The following is a 22,483-nucleotide window of genomic DNA, read 5'->3' as shown; positions in this document are numbered from 1 at the left end:
TGTGAGCACAGGAGCTGGGAGAAGCAGCTTTTTTCTCAGAGATGTCTTTGGATTTCAGGGCCTGCATGACAGCAGTGCTCATGGTTTCAGGAAGGATGTATGGGGCCTCCCTGCCTGCACTGCGGCCTGCCTGCCTCCAGCAGGAACAAGTGCTAGCAGTGATTAAGTACCACCGACCAACGACTATGAGGACAACCCCTCAGAGGTAAATCAGCCTGGGGCCTGGGCTGTGGCTGGACACTCAAGCCTGCAGCTTGAGACCAGAAGTCTGGTGTGACCACAAGCCCAAGCTTGCTGCCTTCAGTTTCTCACTTCTCAGGATTTTGCAAAAACGGAGGTTTAAGAACTCCATCTACAATTAGCAGAGAATCCTCAGGATCCTCCTTGCCCCCTTTTGTCAGCACTTCAGCTCATGCCAGGCACCATATCCTGTGTGGGCTGAGCAAGGACACCTGGGCAGGGTGGGCTGTGAGATGCCTGTGATGCTGTCACAGCCTGCGAAACAGGAAGACAAAAAGTGGCAAGGGAAAAAAACCCAGTGCTTGAACAAAAAGCAAAAGATGCAGTGTTCGTTCTTCACTCTTCCCTCAGTGCTGCCTTGCCCTTTGCGGAGGCTGAGAAGTGTGAACACATCCTGTTTATCTCAGCAGCACCACCACCGTGCTGGGTTCAGTGGCAGCGGTGCAGACACAGCTGGCGAGGCCATGGAAGCGCTGCCCATCTACCACGGGGGCATCACTCGAGAGACTGGGGAGAAGCTGCTGCTGGCGGCGGGTGCTGATGGCAGCTACCTGCTGCGGGACAGCGAGAGCATCCCGGGGGTCTACTGCCTCTGTGTGCTGTGAGTACGGGTGGCGGAGGGCTGGTAGGGCTGCTGCAGATCCCAACTTGGGAATCTGCATGGTGGGGGAGTCCCGTGCAGTGAGGCTGAGCACAGATGGGTGGGTGAGGGGCCATGGACAGCTCAGCTTTGTGCCTGCTGATTGCTGCTCCTCCAGCTCTTGCTGGAGAGGGCAGTGAAAGCATCGCCCCTGTGTTTTCACTTTGGGGTGCTCTTGGTCAGGGTGCATCCTATAATCCATCAGGCATGGATTAAACTACCTTTGAAGAATGAGGACTACTGATGGGTAACAGACTAATTGAAAACATTTCACCACATAAAGTGAATGGGGAAATATTCAAGGGGGTGACCTGCCAGAGAGGTATTAGTAGATATTGCCCTGGGATAGATGGAAAACGATGAAGTCACAGGACCTCATTTTAATGAGCATCTTAGTTTCCCTACTTTTGGGAAAGGCAGAGGAATGAGACATCCTTCGAGAGACTATTGTACAGCCAAGTACCAATGCACGGTCAGAGCAAAGATTTGCCCATGCAGATGGTTGTATCTCTCTTCAGTAGAAGAAAAGCAAGAGAAAACAGTGCTAGGACTGGAAAGAAAATAGCTAACAGTGAGCAAAGAGAGGGCAGAAAAAAACAGCGGAGGAAGAATTGTTAGTCAGGTTTTCCCCAGAGGTCTTGAATACATTTCCAACAATACGCAATTAAGCTCCAAGTGAGCATTATTATTCTCCTGTTGCAGACCAGTAAATGGAGAAATGCAAGGAGGTAATAGGCAATCCACAAATATACCACCTCATAGCAGAACGTCTTCATGGCAGAAGACATATTCTTTCTTCTCTTCATGAAATCAGAAGATGAGCCAAGACAGGCACTTCTGCTAACAAATACAGCCCTTAACAGCTAGAAGAATGTGAAATAAGAAAATGGAATAGAAGTAGCAAGGGGTAAGGAGTGCTATGATTCCTGCGATGGCAACAGGCAATAAAAGCAGAATCTTTTTAAAATAGCCATTAGAGAAAGTGATGATATACCTCCTTAACACTCAGAAGTCAGTCAGTGCAGATGGAACACCAAGGCGTTAGAGAAAGGGTCAAGCAGAACATTACAATGCTGCATAAAATAGGGAATTTTTTTTATTAGTCTAAATCAGGCTGTAAGTACATAATGTGGTCTTCAACCTGCATGCAATCAGTTGGGATTTTTTGCCACGTTAATGACACATCTTCAAGAAGAAATTTCGTGAATTAAATATATAAAATGTAATATAGAAAACGAGATATATAAAACAAAAATAGGAAGAACAGAAAGGATTGCTAGCTATAAAGCCCTGCAAGCTCTGGGAAAAGAGCAATAAGACCCACCTAACTGTATCTGGAAATTATTGGCCTCTCAAGTCTTCTTATCATGTCAACTTCAAACACATATATGCTATGCAAAGGGAAAAAAGAAAAAAAATTGCTGATGAATTTTATGTGGGTTTCTTGTAGAATAGAAATCATGAACATTTTTTCTTTTATTACAATCCTCAACGTATGAGGGAAATTTCCAATAGCATCTTGGATAAATTCTGAGAAAAAAAATAAATGAAAAAATGTTGTGGTGAAAATGACCATACAAAGATGGTAAGGTGGCTGAAAAGTGGTAGAGTTAAAGCTTGGATCTAATGCTTCCTAATATTTCAGCTCAGATAAACAACATATTACACAATAACTTTGAGGACAGTTATCATAAAGGCATCAAGGAGTAGCCTCTCACTGGAGGTAGCAGTGACAGGTTAGATAAATGTATGCCATAAACTACAGAAGCGCCTTAATAGGCAAATTTACTAAAGCTAAAGGTAAAATGTCTCTTCAGAAGAGAGAAACTAGAGAAGAAGGCAGGGAAACCGTTAGAGGTGTAGATATATATTCAACAGATGATGCCAAGATGATGCCTGGCTTTGCAAAAATAAACCCATCAGTCCAAACCCCCTACATTCAAGTCCAAACAGCACACACAGAGATGGAACAGGTGATGAGAGTGTATGTGTACAAGAGCTTGGTAAAATCCAAGGAGGAATCACGCAGCTCCCGTGTTCACAGTTTATCAAAGGGAAAACAAGAGTCAGGAAAGTGGCCTCCCTGCCCACCCTGATGCTGGTGAGTCCTGCAATTGCCTCCGCCTTTCTGTGGCTCAAGCAATGCCTCCTTTCTTGGAGAGACATTGTAAGTTGATGGTGGCACCGTGCTCTCTGCACTCCCCAAAAGCCTCAACGTAGTTTGGCAGTCTTTGAGCACGCATAATAAGGGCAGTGGCGTTCACAGCCAGGTTCATTCACCTTTTGCTTTTTCAATTAAAAAGTGGAGCCCTGACCTTTAAAAGGGAGAAGAGTCAAAGATTCACGAATCCCTTGCGCCTGACACTGATTTTACAGGGCAATCATAAAAGAGACAGGTGGTAGCATAAAACCTGACCTATAGAGATGGGTAGCTGTGTCAGGCATGCCCCTGTTGTCAGAGCATTTGTCTAGAAAACTCTGCTTTTTCTCTGTTTCTCCTGATGTATTCTCTGTCTCCCTGGAATGCTGCTTTCTGCTAGCCCAAGTCACAACACACACGCAGCATGCCTGCCAGTCTGCAAAGAAGGAGCAGATTTTGGTGTGGCTGTGGCAAAGCGCAAAGAACCCACTTTCAGAAATATTTTATGACCACAGTTACACTTTGCACAGAGGGGTAGAAGGGTTTTGCTTTGGACCAGGGTCACCTGGGGCTCCCGCAAACAAAAATGCTGCCTGCAGTCTTTGGCGAGGTTTTCTGTTTCAGATGATCTTCATGGCACCTCATGATCTTTGTGGTACCAATGCCATCATTACATTGACAACATGTACTTTAAGGCCATCCTTTGCTCCTGTTTGACAGTGGCAACAGAGGAACACACTCATTGCCTGGAAATTTGTTAGGGTTGCATTGAACAGGGAGAAGACTTTTATCGCTCCTGAAAACTGGAATAGAAGAAATATATATGCTTTAAAAAAATGTACACGTTTTCTCTGTAAATGTGTGCTATGTGCAGTGCTCTGAGGTGTTGCTGTCAATGCCTGGCTGTTCCAGAGAGCTTTCTTTACTGATACGGCTTCCTCGCCGCTCGATATTCCATCTGACGTTTTTAGCACTGTCAGAAATCCTCTGTGCACATTGCTCCTAATGAAGTCGATGGGGGACACAGGACTCAATAAGGGAGGCCAGCTTGGGATGAAGCCTCTTCAATGGCGCATGAAAAACACATGGAGTGAACTCCTGAGAGTGCCAAAAGCATTGCTTTCCTTTACAGCTATATGACAGTGTGTGCAGAAACAAGCAGTTCGTGCCTGAAATGGCACAGAGAAAGCAGTTTGTAGTTTGGGCCTTAACATTCATATACTTGGCGTGTTAGTAGCTGTTTCAGGCCTTCAAATATTTCTCGGTGAATGTTCAGCTAAACATGACATACTTGTCAAATCCTATGTTCAGATCATTTGTTTGGAGTCAGCCCTTCATGTGCTGTGTTGCATTCAATTTGCAGACAATAGTCAAAAGCCAGAATAGAATACTGTTTAGAGGACTTGAAGCAGCAGCAATGGCACTGAGGATAGGCTGTGATATCTGTGCTATCAGACTTTTACACACACTGTTATTTCTGTCACCATAACCACAGTGCAATGTGTGGAAACTTCCTGATGAAGCAGATCTATCAGGTGTGCAGTGTGAAGGTGTGAGGCGGGATCACGAGTCATTTCAGCTCAGCATTTCCTTTGTTTCCCATGTTTGACAGAAGTCACAGAATAATTGCATTCATTATAACGCTGCACATAATAAGCATCATCCTTTGGAACAAAAGCTTCTCTCTGTGGGGGAGCTCCTCAACTCAAAGTTGATGTTGTACATATCATGCTCTATTTTCAGCTTTGAAAAAATCTTTTGCAGCAGAGCAGAGGTATTTCAGCTCCCTGCTGAATCTTTGCTAAGGAACAACTTGTCCCATGGCTTTCAGCTATTCCAGTGCATTTTCCTGGAAAGATTTTAGGTCAGCAGCCTGAATGATGGCTAGTCACTGTGCTAGGCAGGCTGCACACAACAGAATGAGTGCAGTTGGTAGATAACAAAATCTAGATCAGCTCTACTCGATTTTCCAGACCTGAGCTTTGAAGATTTAGTTCAAGCAGTGATTTCAGCTCCAGGGATTTTATGGTCAGAACTGTGCCTCCCTGCTCGGAGAGAAATGGGAAATCTAATTATGAGCTACAATGCATCACTCCCAAGCAGTCCTACAAATGTTTCAAAGGTATATGAAACTATGAGATTTTACCTTTGTGATGTGCCGTTCTGTAGGACATCATCATTCACAAAGCTTTGCTACTGCCCCACTGGAGAATAAGTTCCTGCCTTTTCTTGTCTCAGATTGAAATCAATTCTTATTCTATTTCCAAATGTCAATAAATTCCCATTTGAGGCATTCCTTTCGGCTCTGCTATCCTGTAGCAGACCACCACAATCACACCTGCACGCTGTCCCTGCAGGTGAACCAGCTCTTCTGCTGGTCATCAGCAGTGCTCAAATGGCGATGCTGACAATCTTTCACAGCAGATTACTTGCATATAGACTCACCGGCATTTCAGAAGCTTTCCTTTTTTTCCTTTTTTTCAGGCTTTTGCTCATTTTAGAAAAGAAAATCGTGAGAATGCCTTTGCTTATAATGCTGCAGTGTTATGGTAGATCTACACATTACAGATTTGGTAGCACGAGTAAATACAGCAACAAGCATTGGTAGGGAATCAGTGATAGAAGTGTAAACTCAGATGGGCGTGTATGGAGTGCTACTGTGAGCTTGGTTGAGCTTTTCAGACCATGTAAACACTGATTTAAACTATTCTGTGCACTCTTGCTGACAGAGAACTTGTATCTTGCATATCATCTCAATGCAAACGCTATTTCTTCAGCTTGGGTTAGCTGATGGGTGGTAATTGCTAAGCTGCTGTACCTTGATTGTGTGCCTGAAACCTAAACAAGGCAGGAACCGGGCAAGCTGCTTGTCAGCCAGAAAATATACATTCCAAGACAGAATGAGGAGATATAAGCTTAAGCAGAATTTTCTCCTACATTAACTAACAAGACTCTTTGGCCTTTCCGTGCTTAATAAACCAAGTAGCAATGTAACAATTAAAAGAGGAAAAAGAAAGCTGTTTAAGAGGGTGTCTGGATCTGTCTATCTCTTGGCAGCTGTCCCTACAACAGCAGCAGGGATGAGGAGTGGGGGTCCCTCACGAGCACAGGTGGGCCTGCAGCCCCCAGACATGGCCACAGGACAGCTGAGTCCCTCTTGGAGTTCAATGCTCTGGCAGTGGTCTCCTACAGCAGCATCCACTACCACCACTGTGGGCCCACTGAGGTCACTCTCTGGGGTGCTGCCTGGGGCTGGTGCCCAAGCAGATATGTGGGAGCCACCAGGCTCCTCTGGATGAGGTGGAAGAAGCTGTCACCAGACCCACTCAGTCTCTTGCATACTGTGTGTCCTCCAACCCCTGCTCTGCATATAGAAGTAGTGATTCCCCCATGGGCTCTCTTGTACTCATCTCCATAATGTTGTATGTGGTTTAACACTACCTCAGTTTGTGAGATGAAGAGCTTGCTAACTCTGTTTCACACTTGAGAAACTGTGACACAGGATGCTGAGGGCTGCAGCACCCTTTGGCTTTGGCTTCCCAAGGAGAGTGGGACAGGAAAGCTCTTTGAGAATACTCAGCATTACTATCCTGTACAGCCTGCTGACTGCTTGAATTGCTGCAGGCTGTTTCATTGTTTTTTTCCATTGCTTCCTAGCTGTTCACTTTCTCTGGATGATTTTTTCAGCCCTCCCCACCTCCAGCTCTTTGTAAGGCCCTCAGCTGAAGCCCTCAGGCTTCATTTCCCTCTTCCCCTTCCTGGTTCGGCCCAGCTCTAGCCCAGCACTTTGATTCTCACTGCTGTGCCATTGCCCAGCTTATGAAGCAGCCTCCCTTTTTCTCTCATGGCATTTCTTGACATTTCCCATACTTCAAAAAAGATTGAGACAAACACCCAAGAAAAAAATTTCAGCCTGAAGTGCAGAGATGTGGTGAACATACAAGAAACCAAGCATGGTCAACGTGCAGTGCTGCGGGCCACTGCTTGACAGCCGCAGCTTGTTCCTAAGCAATATCATAAAGAGAAATTCTCAAGGAAGATCAGGATGCAAGTACACCAGGTGAGAGGAGTTGATTAGTACATTGCAAAGACATCCAAATAAAAGTTATGTGAGGAGGAAGAAATTGATGTCATTTGTTGCTGACCCGGCTTTCCCTCATCTCTCCATCTTTCTCCCTTTATATTTGCTCCATTTTGGACCCAGAAATGAATACAAATTAGTTTAATAAAATTTCCCAACTGAGACACAAAACATTTGGAAATGATTTTAAAATACACCATGCAGCTGAAATGTCATGGTTAATTTTAAGCTGCAGCATGCAGCTGATATCCTCCGGCTATTTCAGCAGTGCAGAAGATTGTAATTATTCACCTGCTAGAGCAAATGAAGCTTTAACAAGCCTGATCGCAGTTGAAAAGGAGGAGTGGAGAGGATGGGGAGACAGATGCTGTCTCGGTATGTCATCTGTGAATGATGCCTTTGTAGCTCTTTGGGAGGAATTAGCCAGCTATAAAGAAAAAAGCTATAATACAAAATGGACCGTTCTCTGTAACAGCAACTTTTTTACATTTCCCTTTGACAAAGTTTTCCCAGTTAACTTACTGCAGCATGGTCGTGATAGTACAGTTCCCAGCTGGTATAACGCATCTATTTTTATGGAGAATTAAAAAAAAAAAAAAAAAAAAAGTGAAATGAAATGAAATTAAAAAAATATTATCAGTGGTGACCAAACTACTGTTTCTCAAGTGCTACCTAGTATTGTCTTTACAGCAATGGATGTATTCTACTTCTGATTTTTGCCTTTGATCAAGAGTCTGTGGGGCCACTGTTCATCTTGCTGTTGATTCAGGATCACTCCCATCTCTGGGAGCTTCCTGGGTGTGAATGAGGAGCTTTGTGACTGTGAGCAGGGCTGGGGCCAGTCCTTGAGCCAGGAGAAGGGGCAGGGAGCCTTGTGCTGGGTCTGTCCCAGGTGCAAAGAAATGTTCCTCTCCCAAGAAGCGCTGGGAAGGCAGTGTCACTGTGAGTGCTCTCCCAAGCCCTTCTCTCAGTGACGTGACCATCTCCTGATGATTCTCTCCAGCATGTAGATGAGAACAGGGCCCTGAGCGCAGGTTTGGGTGGGTCTGGTATGCCTCAAGGTGTGCCAGTATGAGAGGCCCCAGATGACAGTGCTGTGCCTGCGCTGTCCTGTCTCTGCTATTTGCATGTAGTTTACATGGCCACACTATATAAAGGACCAATGTGTCACACTGGGAGCTTTTTTATCTGCCATGAATCAAGAAAAATACAGACAGCTGAGCTGTCCCCTAATGGTGGCTGGGGATTTTCTCATCTCCTTGTACTAATGCTCCAATAAGTGTATTTTTCCTCTTGTTTTTGCCTGATGTTTTGTAATCTGCAGTTTCAGAGGCAACATTCTGCTCAACCACAAGTTTAATTTTTTTGTTTAATTTTTAAGAGAAACAGCTTGATCTTCCTTCATCCCACACTGATCTCAGTAAATATTAGGTACTTTGAATCACAGAAACCCTTCTCACCGAGGCAGTGCCCACGTAGCACTGAAAAGAGCTTGACACGTCAAAATGATGTCGCTTGCTTGCTTATGCATGGAAGTTAGAAAGCACTTTGAAGTGGCAATGAAGTAAGTTCCTGCTACTTAACAGAAAGTTTTGATAAGATCATATTTGTTAGCAGAATACTTACCAGAAGAGCTGTAATCCACTGTTCTGTGGAAACAAAGATCCTGACGGAGAGCAGCTGGTCTCTCCTTAACAAATCCGTCCTCACTCCTTGCACGTTTCCTTGGAAGGAGCTGGGTGGTGGGTGCTGGGCTTGGGCCTTCGACCCCCTGCTGCGTGCCTTTCTTTCCTGATGTCTTCAGAGCCAACAGCAGGTGATAACACTGTGTTTCTCAACTTAAGCACCAGGAACCCCTTCATGCCTTGCTGTCTCTCCTCACCTGAGAAAAATGTAGATTTGCCAGATGATTTGAAGAGCTCCCACTGGTGATAGGAATGTCAGATTCTCCCCACGCTCGGGGCAGGGATCAGCACTCCAAAGTCCCAAATTCTTGTTGCTTTTTCTGTGTCTCATTATCTGAACTACCCTTTATATTTTCTCTAGACTTGAGTGAGTGATTTTATAGCTGAAATTCTTTTTATACGAGATAGATGTCTGTAGCATACCTCACCCTGTTTTGGTCCTTGACATTACTTAAGCTGACCTTTATTTACCAGTGTCTTACTAAACCCACCTAGCAGAGTGCTAGGAGCCACCAGACATTTCAGAGCAGCACCCCAGTCTTTAAGTCATGCAATCTCTCAGGAAGAGAAAGAGCCATGTCTGGAAAAATCAGACTCTAATGAAACTGAAGCAGCTGGAATGCTTCAGCAGAACAAAGAACAGGCACTGGTAACATGCACAGAGTGTTATCAAAAGCAGGAGGCAAGAAAGAAAGTCTAGATTTTTACTAACTGATCCTGTTAGAGGCAAAAAAAAAAATTGTGGAGATGGTTAGATGCCTTCAAAGAGAGAGGACAAAACATCAAGATGCCCCTGGTATTCCCCAGAGCACTGTGGGCTGTAAAGTCCTGACTTCAGTAACCATACACTGACTGGCAATCTATGTGCACAGATGCAGGGAAGCCCCTTGTGATTTCCAGGAGTAAGACTGGAGTGAGCATCGTGACATACTGAAGACACAGGCACAGCTTGTGGAGGTTTTAATAAAGGACATAATAGTGCAAGATAGTCTAAGGGCACTGATGGCACTGAATTCCCTCAACATGAACATATACAGTGGCTCATAAAGACGTGCTTCTAAAGAACCAGGCTTGAGCCAGGCTCATGCAGCAGTGGCTGGGGTTCCATGGGACAGACAGAGCAGCAATGCTCTCCTTCCATGGCCTTCCTTCCTGCTGCAGGCACAGCAGGCTTTGCACACCTCGGGCTCCTTCGGGCCCATCTGCAGCCCTGATGGCTGCAGCAGTGGAGGTTGTGATGGGATGGCGGGGCTGTGTTCTGCTCCTGGTGTCCCTCTGTGGTGCTGGGAGCTTGGTCCCCTCATTCCTGGCAGGAGGCAACAGTTTTGTGTCTCTGGGAGGTGAGGAGTGGTGAGGAGAACTCACAAATCATGTCAGGGATTTTTGCCCCAACTTCAAAGGGTTACAGCAGTGTGACAACTGCTAACAGCTTCCTGTGCAGGTAAATTATATCTGAGCCTGCTTTGCAGAGGTTGCTCTAATGACTTGCTAACAAGGATTCATCCAGGAGCCATGACATGGAGCGTAAGTAATTGCAATCATACGGTGCCTGTGTCATTGACGCTTTCTGCTATTCTGTAATAACTACTATAATACTGTGTATAATTGGAAAGAAATGTAGTGTATTTTTGCTTTCTGAAGAACTGATGCTGATAGAGTGAATGGCCTCTAAAATCCTGCTGGGTATTCATGTATATCTCTGTAGTGTAATATATGGTCTTCTTATCTGACACTGCCTAAATTAATGTTGAACCCGTGGAACTACTGTGAGTTCTCTCTGCTTCTGAGTTAGATTTCTGGATATTTACCATGTAAATCATTTGCTGCATTGGGCTCTCAAGAGAAGCAGGACAGACTCTGCACATCAGAACACCTTGTGCTGTTAGTGGATGGCTCCTTCTTCTCGAGGGACTCAAATTAGATTCAAAAAGAAGAAAGATTTCATGCTCTTTCACATTCGGTGTTTGAGAATTAAGACTGTACTCACGAAGCAAAAGGTAATTTATCTGGATTTTGTGGTTCTAGCTTTCCAAACAAGTTGCAGTCACGTTAATTTCTTCTGGGAACATCTGCATTTAAATAAATCATAAAACAGGAGGTTTATATGCCAATATTTCACTTTTTATTTCTACTTTTTTTCCCCCCAGGGAAAATATTCTTGGTGTCTGTCAGTAAAAGAAGGTCAAGAAAAATTAAAAATAAAAGTGCTGAAGCAGGAATCAAAGCATTGTCACTTAACCTGGAATAACAGAACATTGCCAGACCAGATCTAAGTCAGACCAGTCCCTCATCCAAAAAAACCCCGTATGTTAAAGACTGCCTCTGGTCTGAGTTCCAGTTTTCTATTGACCTTGAATGTTTATGGGTGGATTTATTGTTAAGGAGGGGTTAGCAGATGAGCCGACTCCCCTGTAACGGAGTGAAACCTGGCAGTAGAAATGAGGAATAAATAGCTGTTGGCTTTTTTTTTCCTTCACAGGCACCAGGGTTACGTTTATACCTACAGGGTATCCAAGACAGAATCTGGGTCCTGGAGTGCTGAGGTGTGTGCTTCTCTTTTCTGAAAACTTCGGTATCCTGTTTGGTGTTGGTATTGATTTAATGAAATGTATTCAAATTATTCATGCTTCTGCAAAGTCTGATTTTCATTGAAGGTAATCGATGTCGAGCGAACCCATCACAAAGATGTCTTGGTGCCACTTCTGACAATCTTGAACTCATAAATTAATTCCCTGTTACATTTCAGCTGTTGCATAATGCATTAGTGCATTACTTTGCATCATTTTCAATGGCAAAAAAATATTATGTTTTTATAATTTGACAAGCACAATCAGTATTCAATTCCTTTCTATCTCACATGCCATTAACACTAGAATATTTAAGGAAATACTTTTCAATGCACAGTGTTTTAAACTCAGTTTCTCTTCAGAAACTTGTTACAAAGTGTATTTTCACTTGGTTGATAAGAAACCAGTAATTCAGGCATAGCGTAACACTATTTGCAATACAGATGACAATTTAGATTGATGGAATCTAAATGATAACCTCAGTTTCTTTTATGAAGATCTTGTTCTTTGGATGTAATCTCCATATTGCTTTGTAATTGTATTTCTGTTTGCACATTAAGCCTGATTTACAGACACTAAATAATTGCTAGGCAGGCGTAATTTCTTGGTTACTGTGCTAGCAGAAGTGGTTGCAATGCTCTGGAAGACAGGAGTGAGTCGTGGTGCTACTTGGAATCAGGTCAAGAGATAAAACATGCACATTGCTGCAGCTCAGTAATTATCTGCCTCAGCCCTGAGAGCGGTGCTGAGGAAGAACTCACAACTTACTGCACAAGGGACACCCTGAGGATTTGTGCTGCCTGGCAAGTGGGTCTGGAGCAGTGCTGGAACCCGTAGGGCATCTACCTGTCAAGGGAGCTTCAAGGGAGGCCGCAGCATGCTTTGGCCTTGATAACAGCAGTATCTGCAGTGCTCAGAGCTGAATGGGCCTCCTGCTCCTCCATGGTATCCATTGGATTCCTGTGCACGGGTTTTTCCTGGTTGTGTTTAGGCAAACTTCATCTGTGTTTCACAGAGCAGGCGTTCTGAGGGCTCAAGAATCTCAGTGAAACCTCTGTAGAGGAAGTGCTAGTTATGACACTAACTATTCCTTTATGCAACAGTAAACCTTAGTGCAAGCAGTGTCAAGACCATGCTGGACTCCACTGCTAAGAACAGGAGTCTCTGTTTTGCCCTCTTTCTTGTCCCCATGGGATGTGCCTTCAAAGCTGATGCTGGAGATTTCCCGTCTCTGCTTTCTGCTCTGGGATGTGGTGTGTGAGCAACCCCAGATCACATCCATCCTTCAGGAATAATGCAGGGAAATGAAAACAGTGCCAGTCAAATCCCTCTTAATGGAAACCTCTGGCATATAGCAGTGGAGGCGGGATTTAGTGCAGCATTTGCAAAGATGCTAACATAAAATGATCGAAAAAATCCCATTTTTTATCAACTAGGTAATGTCTGACTGCTTCCTTTGCACCAGAAGATGGGTGGGAGTACTCAGTGAACACACTGAAAAGCAGTGAAGGCTTAAAGGCTTGCAATTGGGCAGTATCTGTGCCTGAGATTAATGGTGTGAGGTGAATGGTCAGTGCCAGGCAGCTCTCACAGTCATCTTACTGGTGTTTCCCAGGGGGACTGCAGACTGCCTTGACTTGGGATCATAAATAGCAAAAGACCACTTGAGAATGTGCTCAGCAAGAACCACGGGCTCTGAGTTTCATTTGCTGAGGCAGTGCTGGAATCATACTTGGATGGGAGGAGAGCAGGAATGGCTCATAGCTTGTTGTTGGCTGGCACCTGGAGGGGCTGAGGTTGAAGGGCTGGCTCCATCCCAACGCATGGCTGCTTTTCTGAGGACAAGAGCTCAACACCAGGGCACTGACTGCCTCGCCTCCCCTCACCTCTCACCTTTGGGTTCACAGACAGCACCTGGGGTTCACCGGCGGCTCTTCCGGAAAATGCACAACCTCATTTCAGCCTTCCAGAAACCCGACCAGGGCATTGTTACACCCCTGAAGCATCCGGTCATCAACCATGCGAAAGCCAGGTGTTCTCCAGGTACCCATGGGGTGCAGGCAGCCTCAGCTGTGAGGGGCAGGGCCCTCCATGGGGGTGGTGATCTTGAGCCTGAATGAGCCAAAAATATGACCCATTAGGGACTTCAACCTGATGAGAAAATCCATTTAAATACATATATTCCTGAGCAATACATCAGAGGTAGATACTTGCCTTCCCCACTGCTGTGGCTCTGGTAGGGGTGGGTCATCTGATCTGTTCTTTTTCATCCTTCTGTAATTCTGTGATTATTTTTCTCTAGGTAGGAATGACGGTCGTGACTACCTGCAGCCATCATGAAGACGTTTCCCCGTGGAATAACCCTAGCTCCCAGTAGTGCCTTCGGTCCTGCTCTAGAACAGCACAAGCTATGATAGTTAGTACAACTCTGTGAGTTTTCTTGTAACATTTGCTGAAATGTGTTTCATAGTATTTCTAGCTCAAAGTTAGCTTTAGGTTTCAGAATGTTTTTTTTAAATTTAATTTTTTTTTTTTTTGGTAAGAGCTAAGAGAAAAGCATCAACAACTAAATGGTGTCATATCTTTTTTTTTCTTTTTTACAGTCCTAAGTGCAAAATATTTTCTAATCTCAAGACTAGTCACTCTATTTTACATAAACTGACTTTCAACTCTTCTATGCTTTCTTCTGGGCAAGACCCCTTTTGTAGGCTTAGGAAAATTGCTTATATCGAGTGTCCTTTCCTTGAACACAGACTTGGTGTCTGTGTGACTGTCGTACAGTTCCAAAAGGTATTCCAGACATGGCCTCAGGAGAATTCCCACTAGCTGATTTCCCATCATATCAGGCTCTCTGCAATCCAACAGAACCACTCAGTGCTGTCTCCATGTACAAAATTTATAATTTGCACAAAGAATTGAAAGCTCAAGTAACGTTCTGAGTAAATGAGAACAATCACTAGTGGAGAACCTCATACTTTTTATTTTTCCAATATTTTCTCTACTTGAAAAAGTCACCACCACGTGTAAATAAAATATATATATATATGTATATGTATTTACACAATATTTACTTTTATTTCATTGTCATATGTTTTAGTAAGTTGCTGCTGGGCTCCTGTAGGAGAGGCTTACATCTGGAGGACTTGTTGCCTTGCAGGGTTAGCACTGCCTCCAGTGCTGGAGCACTTGACTGCTTAACTTGGTGAGCTGCCTGGGTTGGCCGGCAGTGGGGAACACTTCCCTACAGACTCGATGTGCTGGAGCCCTCTTGGTTTGCCTTGTGTTACTTTTCACCAGCAGATATGGGCCTATCACAAAAGCACTCATTTCAGAGGACACAGCTAATGTTGATCGCAATTGGGTGAGCATGGACAGCAGGGCGAGGGAGGTGATCCTTCCCCTCTGCTCTGCCCTGGTGAGGCCACATCTGGAATGCCGTGTCCAGTTCTCCTCGGTTCTAAAAAGACAGCATCTCCTAGAAGGAGTCCAGCAGAGGGCCTGAAAGGTAGTGAAGGGCCGGAAGCATCTCTCGTATGAGGAAAAGTTGAGAGATCTGGGGCTGTTCAGCCTGGGGAAAAGACAACTGAGGGGGGTCTTATTAATGTTTGCAAATATGTAAAGGGAGGTGGGAGGCAAAGGGATGAAGACAGGCTCTTCTTGATGATGTATAGCAACAGGACAAGGAATAATGGCCTAGAACTTGAACATGGGAAGAAACATGCGGAAGAACTTCTTTATGGCATGGGTGACAGAACACTGGAACTGGTAGCCCAGAGAGGTGGAGGACTCTCCTTCTATGGAGCAGGTTGTATTGCTTAAATGTCTAATGCTTGAATGTTTCATGCCTGTACTTCCAACTTCTTCAGCACAGCTTGGAAAGCTGGAAATTTCTGAGAAGATGTAGAGAGCTTTTCCAAAACCACCAGGCTGCAGGCTTGGGAGATCAGGACAGATCAAATCCCACCAGATGGGGGCAAGCTGTGAACTAGGGGTATGGGGAAAGGCAGGGCTGCAGCCATGTTTGTAGCACCAGGCTACACTGCGGGGCATCACCCAACCACTCTACCAAGCAGGCAGACAGACTTTCGTAATCCATTTAGCTGTTTTGTCCCAGATTCTGGCTTCTTGTCGCTTCACTGAAAAGGAAACAGTGAAGAGTTAAAAGGGCAGCAAGAACGGGCACTCAGCAAGGTTCAGCCACTTGAAGCAGCATTTTAGTTTGGATTTGATAAGGCTGCAAGTTTTATCTTTTATTTTATTCCTATAAGTGGCCATGTGTGTATGAACGAGAATGAGAGAGAGGAAGTGCAGCAATAAAACATTCATCATGAAGCACAAAATGCTCCTTGTAAACCCTCAATGGGAGTAAATGCAATAAATAAACAGCTGTGTGATAACATGAAGCGGTGGACAATGCTGTTGCAAATTTGTGACAATTGCTGTTCATTACTCAATGTCTGTCTAAATTAAGGCCACATTTCACATGTAGTGAAATGTCCTGCTTCCCCTCCCCTCCACTTTGCATCATATTTTACTCTCTGTATGTTTTGCTCCATGTCTCCCTGCTACTTATGATTGGTTGAAGCAAGGGTCTTGTCTTCATACAGTGCCATACAGTGAAAGATTCAGCATGATTTACTCTTTAATAAAATATTTAAAAGCTGTTTTTTTTTAATTTAATTTAAAATACTGTTAGATAATTCAGCAAACGTCAGCAGGAGAGGCGCAGTGCTGAACGCTGCCAGCTCAAAGCACAACATTCAGCACCAGCTGATTCTGGGGCTGTGCTGATTGAACCCCTTCACCTCTTGTCTGTGCCTTAAAGGTTTCCCAGTTTGCTGCATGTCTGTGGCGGATGCTCTATGGCTGTTCCAGGTTTTTGCTCCTGCAAACCTTCCTTTCCAGGTGCAAGCAGTTGCAGAGTGCTTACTGGGGGAGCTCCTTTGCTTTTGGAGTGCTGTGCCTGAATCCTGGTTTAGGCTGGCTTTCTCAGGACAGAGGAACTAAGACAGGGTGTGCTGAGAAGTGGTTCCTGTAAATGACAGAACCATGGTGATAAGCATGGCGGTAAGCAATGTGCCTGAGGGCTGTTCCCTATAGAAATGTCCTGTTGACTTCGAGTGCCGAGTGGTGCAAATCCTATGGTGCAGTGAGATGAGGATAGCTGCTTTGACTATGGGTGACTCCAGAAGAGCAATGTTATTTTTAAAAATAGATAAAATAGGCCAGAAGTTCGCATTTTAGAGCTAAAGCTGAGAACACTGCATGTGAGTGATTAAGATAGAGTCTTGGCTGTGTTGTTTCTTTTGGGTTCCCTCTGGAATCTGGAATTGCTATACTCTAGAGCACCTCTTGTTTGAAGACAGGTAGAAGAAGCTGGGGTTGCTCAGTCTGGAGAAGGCTCAAGGGAGACTTCCTTGCAGACTTCCAGTGCTTAAAGAGAGCTTATAAACAGGAGGGAGGATGACTTTTTATGTGATGGTGATTATACAAAGGGGAATGGTTTTAAACTAAAAGATGGGAGATTTAGATCAGAAATAAGGAGGAAATTTTCCAGCCAAGAGTGATGAGTCCCTGACATGGCTGCCCAGAGAGCTGTGGGTGCCCCATTCCTGGAGGTGCCCAAGGCCAGACTGGATGGGGCCCTGGGCAGCCTGATTTGAAGGGATGTGTCCCTGCCCACAGCATGGGATAGAACTGGATTATCTTTAAGGTCTGTTCCAACCCAAGCCAGTCTGTTATTCTGTGCTTTTATGATGCTATGATTAAACAAGCTGCAGACAGTCAGAGAAGCTCACACTATCCATCACGAAAGGAGCTGGTATTTGGTTATAGGCACAGTAACATGGCAAGTACACAGATTTCATGCATTTACTCTGATAGGAAGAGCTACAGATCCTTTTAGAGAGCTGCGTGGGCAGGGCTTCATCAAGAAACATCTGTGTCCCCTTGTTCCTTGTTCCTTTCTACCAGCCCCTCTGGGCTCAGCAGCACTGACTGCTCCGTCCCCACCTGCCCTGGAGCTTCTTCTCCTCCCACTTCCCATTTGCAGGCTCTGGCTCTGGCTCTGGCTCTGGCTGCTGCTTTGGTGGATGTACCAAAGGACTCTGTGTCCTGCCCCCCCCCATGCAGTCTCCTGCCCAGTGCAGGAAATGCTGCTGCTGGTCCCAAACAGTGCTGCTTTTACCTCAGGCAGACCCTCCCCTGCTCCCTGGCTGGGCTGTGACAGGCCTTCTGCAGCAATAGATCAATATCCCAGGCCATTTAAAAATTCCTTTCTTACTACAGCATCCCTTTGGCCTTGCTGCCTCCTCATCTACCCAACACAATCCTCGTGCAGGGTCAGCACCCAGCCCAAGCTGCTCCCATCAGCTTTCTACCGTGTACCCCTTCCTTCAGCTTTAAATGCTCCTTCTGCTCCCCCCACTTCACTCTCTCCTCCTCTCTGCTGCATGTGCTGTTTTTTTAAATTTTTTTCTTGCACAGACTCAGGCAGTAGTTTATCAGCACCTGTTTGAAGCAGGCTGGGAAATCAGATCTACTGAACGAGCAGATGCTTCATCCATGCTACTCGTCCCTTAGCACCACTATCTTCACCCACTCAGTTCTGGGAGTGCAAAGGCACAGAACAACACGCCTTTTCACTCTCACACTTGCTCTGATAAGAATCCGTGCACAGAAACAAGCTGTGGACCAGCATGTAGTGCCACAAGAGTTGTACACATGAGCCCTGAATCAGAAGTATAATTCAACACTGCCAGCAAACCCACTGCGACATTCACACTGAGAAGTACTCCTTGAGGACCTCATTTTGATGTACGGAAGCACTTCTTCGTGACACAACCAGTAAAATCCCTAAGGTGTGGTTTAAAATAAGACAACGTCACATGCTGTCAGTTTGCACCTTTATTTTTTAAAAATGAAATAGTCAAAGTACTTTCTTTTTCAAATATCGACACATAATATATTAACTTTTAATATTTACAGCGTGTTGCTGGGATGTTCTTGTAGAAAATGCATGCTTCTGGTCTGAAACCCAGAGCAAAATGCATCAGACCATGTAACTGCAGCCATGTAACATAACGTGTACAGTATCCAGTCACTATTCAGCACAGGAGTTAGAGCAGGAATAAAAAATTGGGATCTATTGTTTCCTAGCAACAAGGCTGAGGCCGTTATAACACAATTTCTGTAAGATCAGAACCTCTAACTGGTGTCGGACAGAAACCAAGATCTTGGCATACATTGTAAACATTTTACTGTTCATGAGAAAGCGAAAAAGGAACGTTACTTTGACATATATCGTATGCTATGCTTCTCTTCTCTTTTATCGACACTTCTGCCCGAAGAGTATGAAGACTTAATGTGTTATCATGGTTCATACAAGTAAAATACTGTCAAGGACACAATCTGATATACTAACATTTATTAAAAGGCTAAAGTCCACCACGAGATCTAAGGAAAAACTGGGAGCTGCCGAACGCGTTTCCTTAGACAAGGAATGGCTGGTGGCCAACGTCTGGGCGCGTGCCCGATGCCAGCGCCCCACTCCTGCTGAGCCGTGGTTCTCCTCGCAGCCGGGACGCTTGTGACCTGGTGATGGTTTGTGTCAAGGACAGCTTGAGTAACAGTCAGTGTTTGTCGGGAAACCCTCGCGGCCGGCGGTGTCAGCTGTGCTCCCCGCAGCAACCAGCACCTCGGCAGCACCCTGCCTGCGTTCAGCTCCAAGCGCAGCCCCTCTGCCGCCTCTTTCATCCCGAGCTCTGTGCCTTCCCACAGCACCGAGCAGCGCCCCGACAGACGGACGGACAGCCCTGAGGACGCCGGCAGGGAGCGCCCAGAGCAGCGCCCGCTGCGGCAGGGAGAGGCTGTGCCTGGAGGGTGCAGCTGGGAGGGCACTGCGGAGCTCGGCCTGAACAGCCGGCACATGAGCACCGAGTCGCACATCGACCAGTTCATATATAGGTATTTGGCTATGTTCTACATATAGAGCTATATATATATTTATACCTTTGAAATGTTGTAGGCTGGCTAAATAAATAGGAATGCAAAGGAAACATTACTTGTACACACTATTGATTTGGCTGTCATAAAAAATACACAGCACGTGTCTCTCATGGTAGGTACTTGGCTACAGGATAGTGTGCAATAGTGGGTCTTATTTTTTGTTTTATGTTGTTATTTTATAATTTTATTTATTTTTTCCTTTTGCAGAACCTTGTTTGCAGTGCAGAACGCTAGCATCAAATTATCTGATTTAAAGAACGATACACATTTCCATGCACTTATTTTTCCTTTGTTTACTTTTACTCATTTGGGTCTCTAGGTGATAGTGCAAAATTAAAAAAGCAAGGAAAAAAGGAAAACTACAAAACAAAACCCAATGCTCAGAAATTATTCTAGCTACTAGAAGAAGGAAATGGAGACTGAACTGTTCCCTGCCTCCATCTGAGGTTGTTCATGGACACAGTGGCCCACAGCTGTTTGCTGTAGCTGCAGTTCTCACAAATCACTGCTGGCCCATGTAGTGCTACGACTTCAGCCCCCAGTGCTCATTCATTAATGAATGCTCTTTAGCACTGCCGACTCGACACGACACTTCTTTTTAGTTTCCTGAATTTCTGAAACTGTTTTGATAAAGGCATTTTTTCCTGTTCTAACAGGGCCGAGTAATATCACCAGATTCTTCATTCATCCAGATTCTTGTAAGAAATACTATTCAGAAAGATACCATAGACTGTCCACCCAGGAACAGGGAAAATGCCAAACTTACTCTTAGAGACAAACTTGTAACACTTCCCACTCTTCGACCTTTTGGCATTATCTGAGAACAACAGTAATCAAGGCAGTATTAAAAAACACAGCTGTAGGTAATACAAAGTGCATTTCCTGCATATAATACAGATATAACTTTAAGAAACTAAAGGCACAAGCTAACTAAATAGGTATTACATACTAGAAATGCACAGTTCAATCTAATAGCTTCAAAAATTTGTTTATAATGGATATTTAAAGCAGTTTGAAAATGATACGTCATTATTGAATTGCAAAAAATTATAATTGCTTAAAATATAAGTAAAATAGACTCTAATATTTGACATCTTGGATCAGTGATAAAATACATCATCACGTTTATGAATGCACTCTCTATATACAATTCATAAATTATTTTTCCATTGATTAAAAGCATATTAGAGGCTCAAGGATTCAAAGGTCCATTTTTAGGCTGGTGTGGAGGTATTCAAATTCTCCATGATTTTATGGAAAATTGTGTCAAACGGAACTGCTGTTGACAGCTCCAAATCCTGTACAACAGTTAATGATGAGCCTGAGCAAAATGCGTTTTGGTCCACGGGTCCCCTTGGCTGTGATGGAGGGTGGTCAATGGGCCAGGATCTGCTCAACCTGACCCCGAACCTCTGAGCCACACTCTGCACCCCCAGAGCTGCTCTGGCTGCAGAAGGAGTAGGGGGAGTCTGTGTGAGGCTGAGACCCAGAGGGTCCAGGTCTCAGGTTCCAGTTCAGGCTCATCCCTAACTTTGGTACAATCTGCTCCACATGCCCAAAAACAAGGTGAAAAAATGAAAATTTGAAAGGGAAGAAAGACAAAGAAAGCACTTTGTTGGCTTCGGGAAATGTGAGCAGAAATTGCTTCAATATATTCACCATGTCTGTTTTGAAAGAAATGTGCAATAACATCACTGTTACAGATAAACAGGTTCTATAACAAGACTTCTAGCTCTTTTGGAAAGTCAGCAAAGGAAATGTGCTTACCCAGCCTCTCTCCCAGGCACCCTCCCCCTGCCCGTGATAATCAGGTCTATTAAAATGACAAGTGAAAAAACAGGATCTCCTACTCTGCTATGAGAGAACTGTGCCAGCAGCGCATGATACCTTGGGAAATAAAAGTTTCTGCCCATGCAATATAATGCTTTTCTATGAGCTCTAGATATTGAGCTGAAAAGTGAAGAGTCATCCCCGAAATGTTCTACGTTTGTACAACATATGTACTATCCACACTTAGGTTCATCAACTCCCAACCCACCAATCTTCTTCACGCTTGGAATAATGATCAATACAGTGGGATTATCAATTTGAGATGAAAATAACATGATGCCTAAACCCAACACCACCACAATGATCTGTGAAAAGAAGGTCCTGGCCCAAGGACTACAGGCAGGACTGATCCCGTGCGGCTGCTCATTGCTGCACCGCGCGGACCCTCCTGGCTGAATAGTGAAGGTTGTCCCAAAAGCACTGAGCTAAAGCCCATTCTGGAGCCTACTGATGTAGGTGGGAGGCTCGTGCTGACTCTTTGCTCACCATGTGCTGTTCTGGCCAATCCTGGAAGCTAGCTGAGCCCCAGTGGTGCAGGGCAAGCCCTGACCCCCTGCAAGATCTGCAGCTCCACGTGTGCTGCTGGGCTCCACAACCAGTGCCAGGGGAAATCTTGGGGAAGAGGCCCCTGAACGCAGATGCAGACACAACACGGTGTTCCTCACCGAGTGAGGGAGAGGCAGCTATGGCCTGGCAAAGACAAAGCTCATGTGGGGCAGCCTTTAAGTGCTGCATCCAATAAAAGTACTTACGTACTGTATCTAATAAAAGTTGGGTTAGAAAATCCCATAGATCACAGCTGTGACAAATGACATGTGCAGGGTTGGTGAGCAACTACAAAGTTTCCATACACAGTCTGGTTTTTGTATGCAATCCCTTGAACCTATGGGAGATCTCAATGGGATAAAACTACCCAGTAAGAATAGGTTGCAGAATCAGGCTCTGTAACCTCTTAAATAACCGGTGAATTATTAAACCACCACCAACAAAAAAAAAGTAGTGTTTCTTTAGAAGAAGACAGAGCATGCTGCGCTCACACCTGCCCTGCGCGCTCTGCTTCTGAAAGGTTTGAATACTGCCACACAAGAACTAAAAATCTTCACTGTAATCTCTTGAAGAATTAAACGAACAATATTAAAATACCATCTTCTGTCACATTTAAAGGCAGTTGGATATGTTTTTTCCTCTATATTTATATATACAGAGTTCTGATCTAGAAAAACCAATACAATAAACCATTTTACGTTTAAAAACAGGCAGTCTTTGGTGACGCAAAGGCAGAGATTTTCTTTG

At 44.6% G+C, this 22,483-nt stretch overlaps 1 protein-coding gene across 1 annotated transcript; it reads left to right on the top strand.

Annotated features, from left to right (window-relative positions):
• The first annotated feature begins 573 nt into the window (after positions 1-573).
• SH2D1A (SH2 domain containing 1A) lies at positions 574-17,391 on the top strand. Its single transcript, XM_042825232.1, has 4 exons — positions 574-841; positions 11,266-11,329; positions 13,261-13,396; positions 13,656-17,391. The coding sequence occupies exons 1-4, from the start codon at positions 705-707 to the stop codon at positions 13,691-13,693; spliced, it is 375 nt and encodes a 124-aa protein (XP_042681166.1). The 5' UTR covers positions 574-704; the 3' UTR covers positions 13,694-17,391.
• Positions 17,392-22,483: the final 5,092 nt, after the last annotated feature.

Source organism: Centrocercus urophasianus, unplaced genomic scaffold (genome assembly GCF_019232065.1).
Source record: "Centrocercus urophasianus isolate 14NV4802_14NV808 unplaced genomic scaffold, USGS_Curo_1.0 seq_24, whole genome shotgun sequence".
NCBI lineage: Eukaryota > Metazoa > Chordata > Aves > Galliformes > Phasianidae > Centrocercus > Centrocercus urophasianus.
This window is presented reverse-complemented; position numbering and strand designations above follow the sequence as displayed.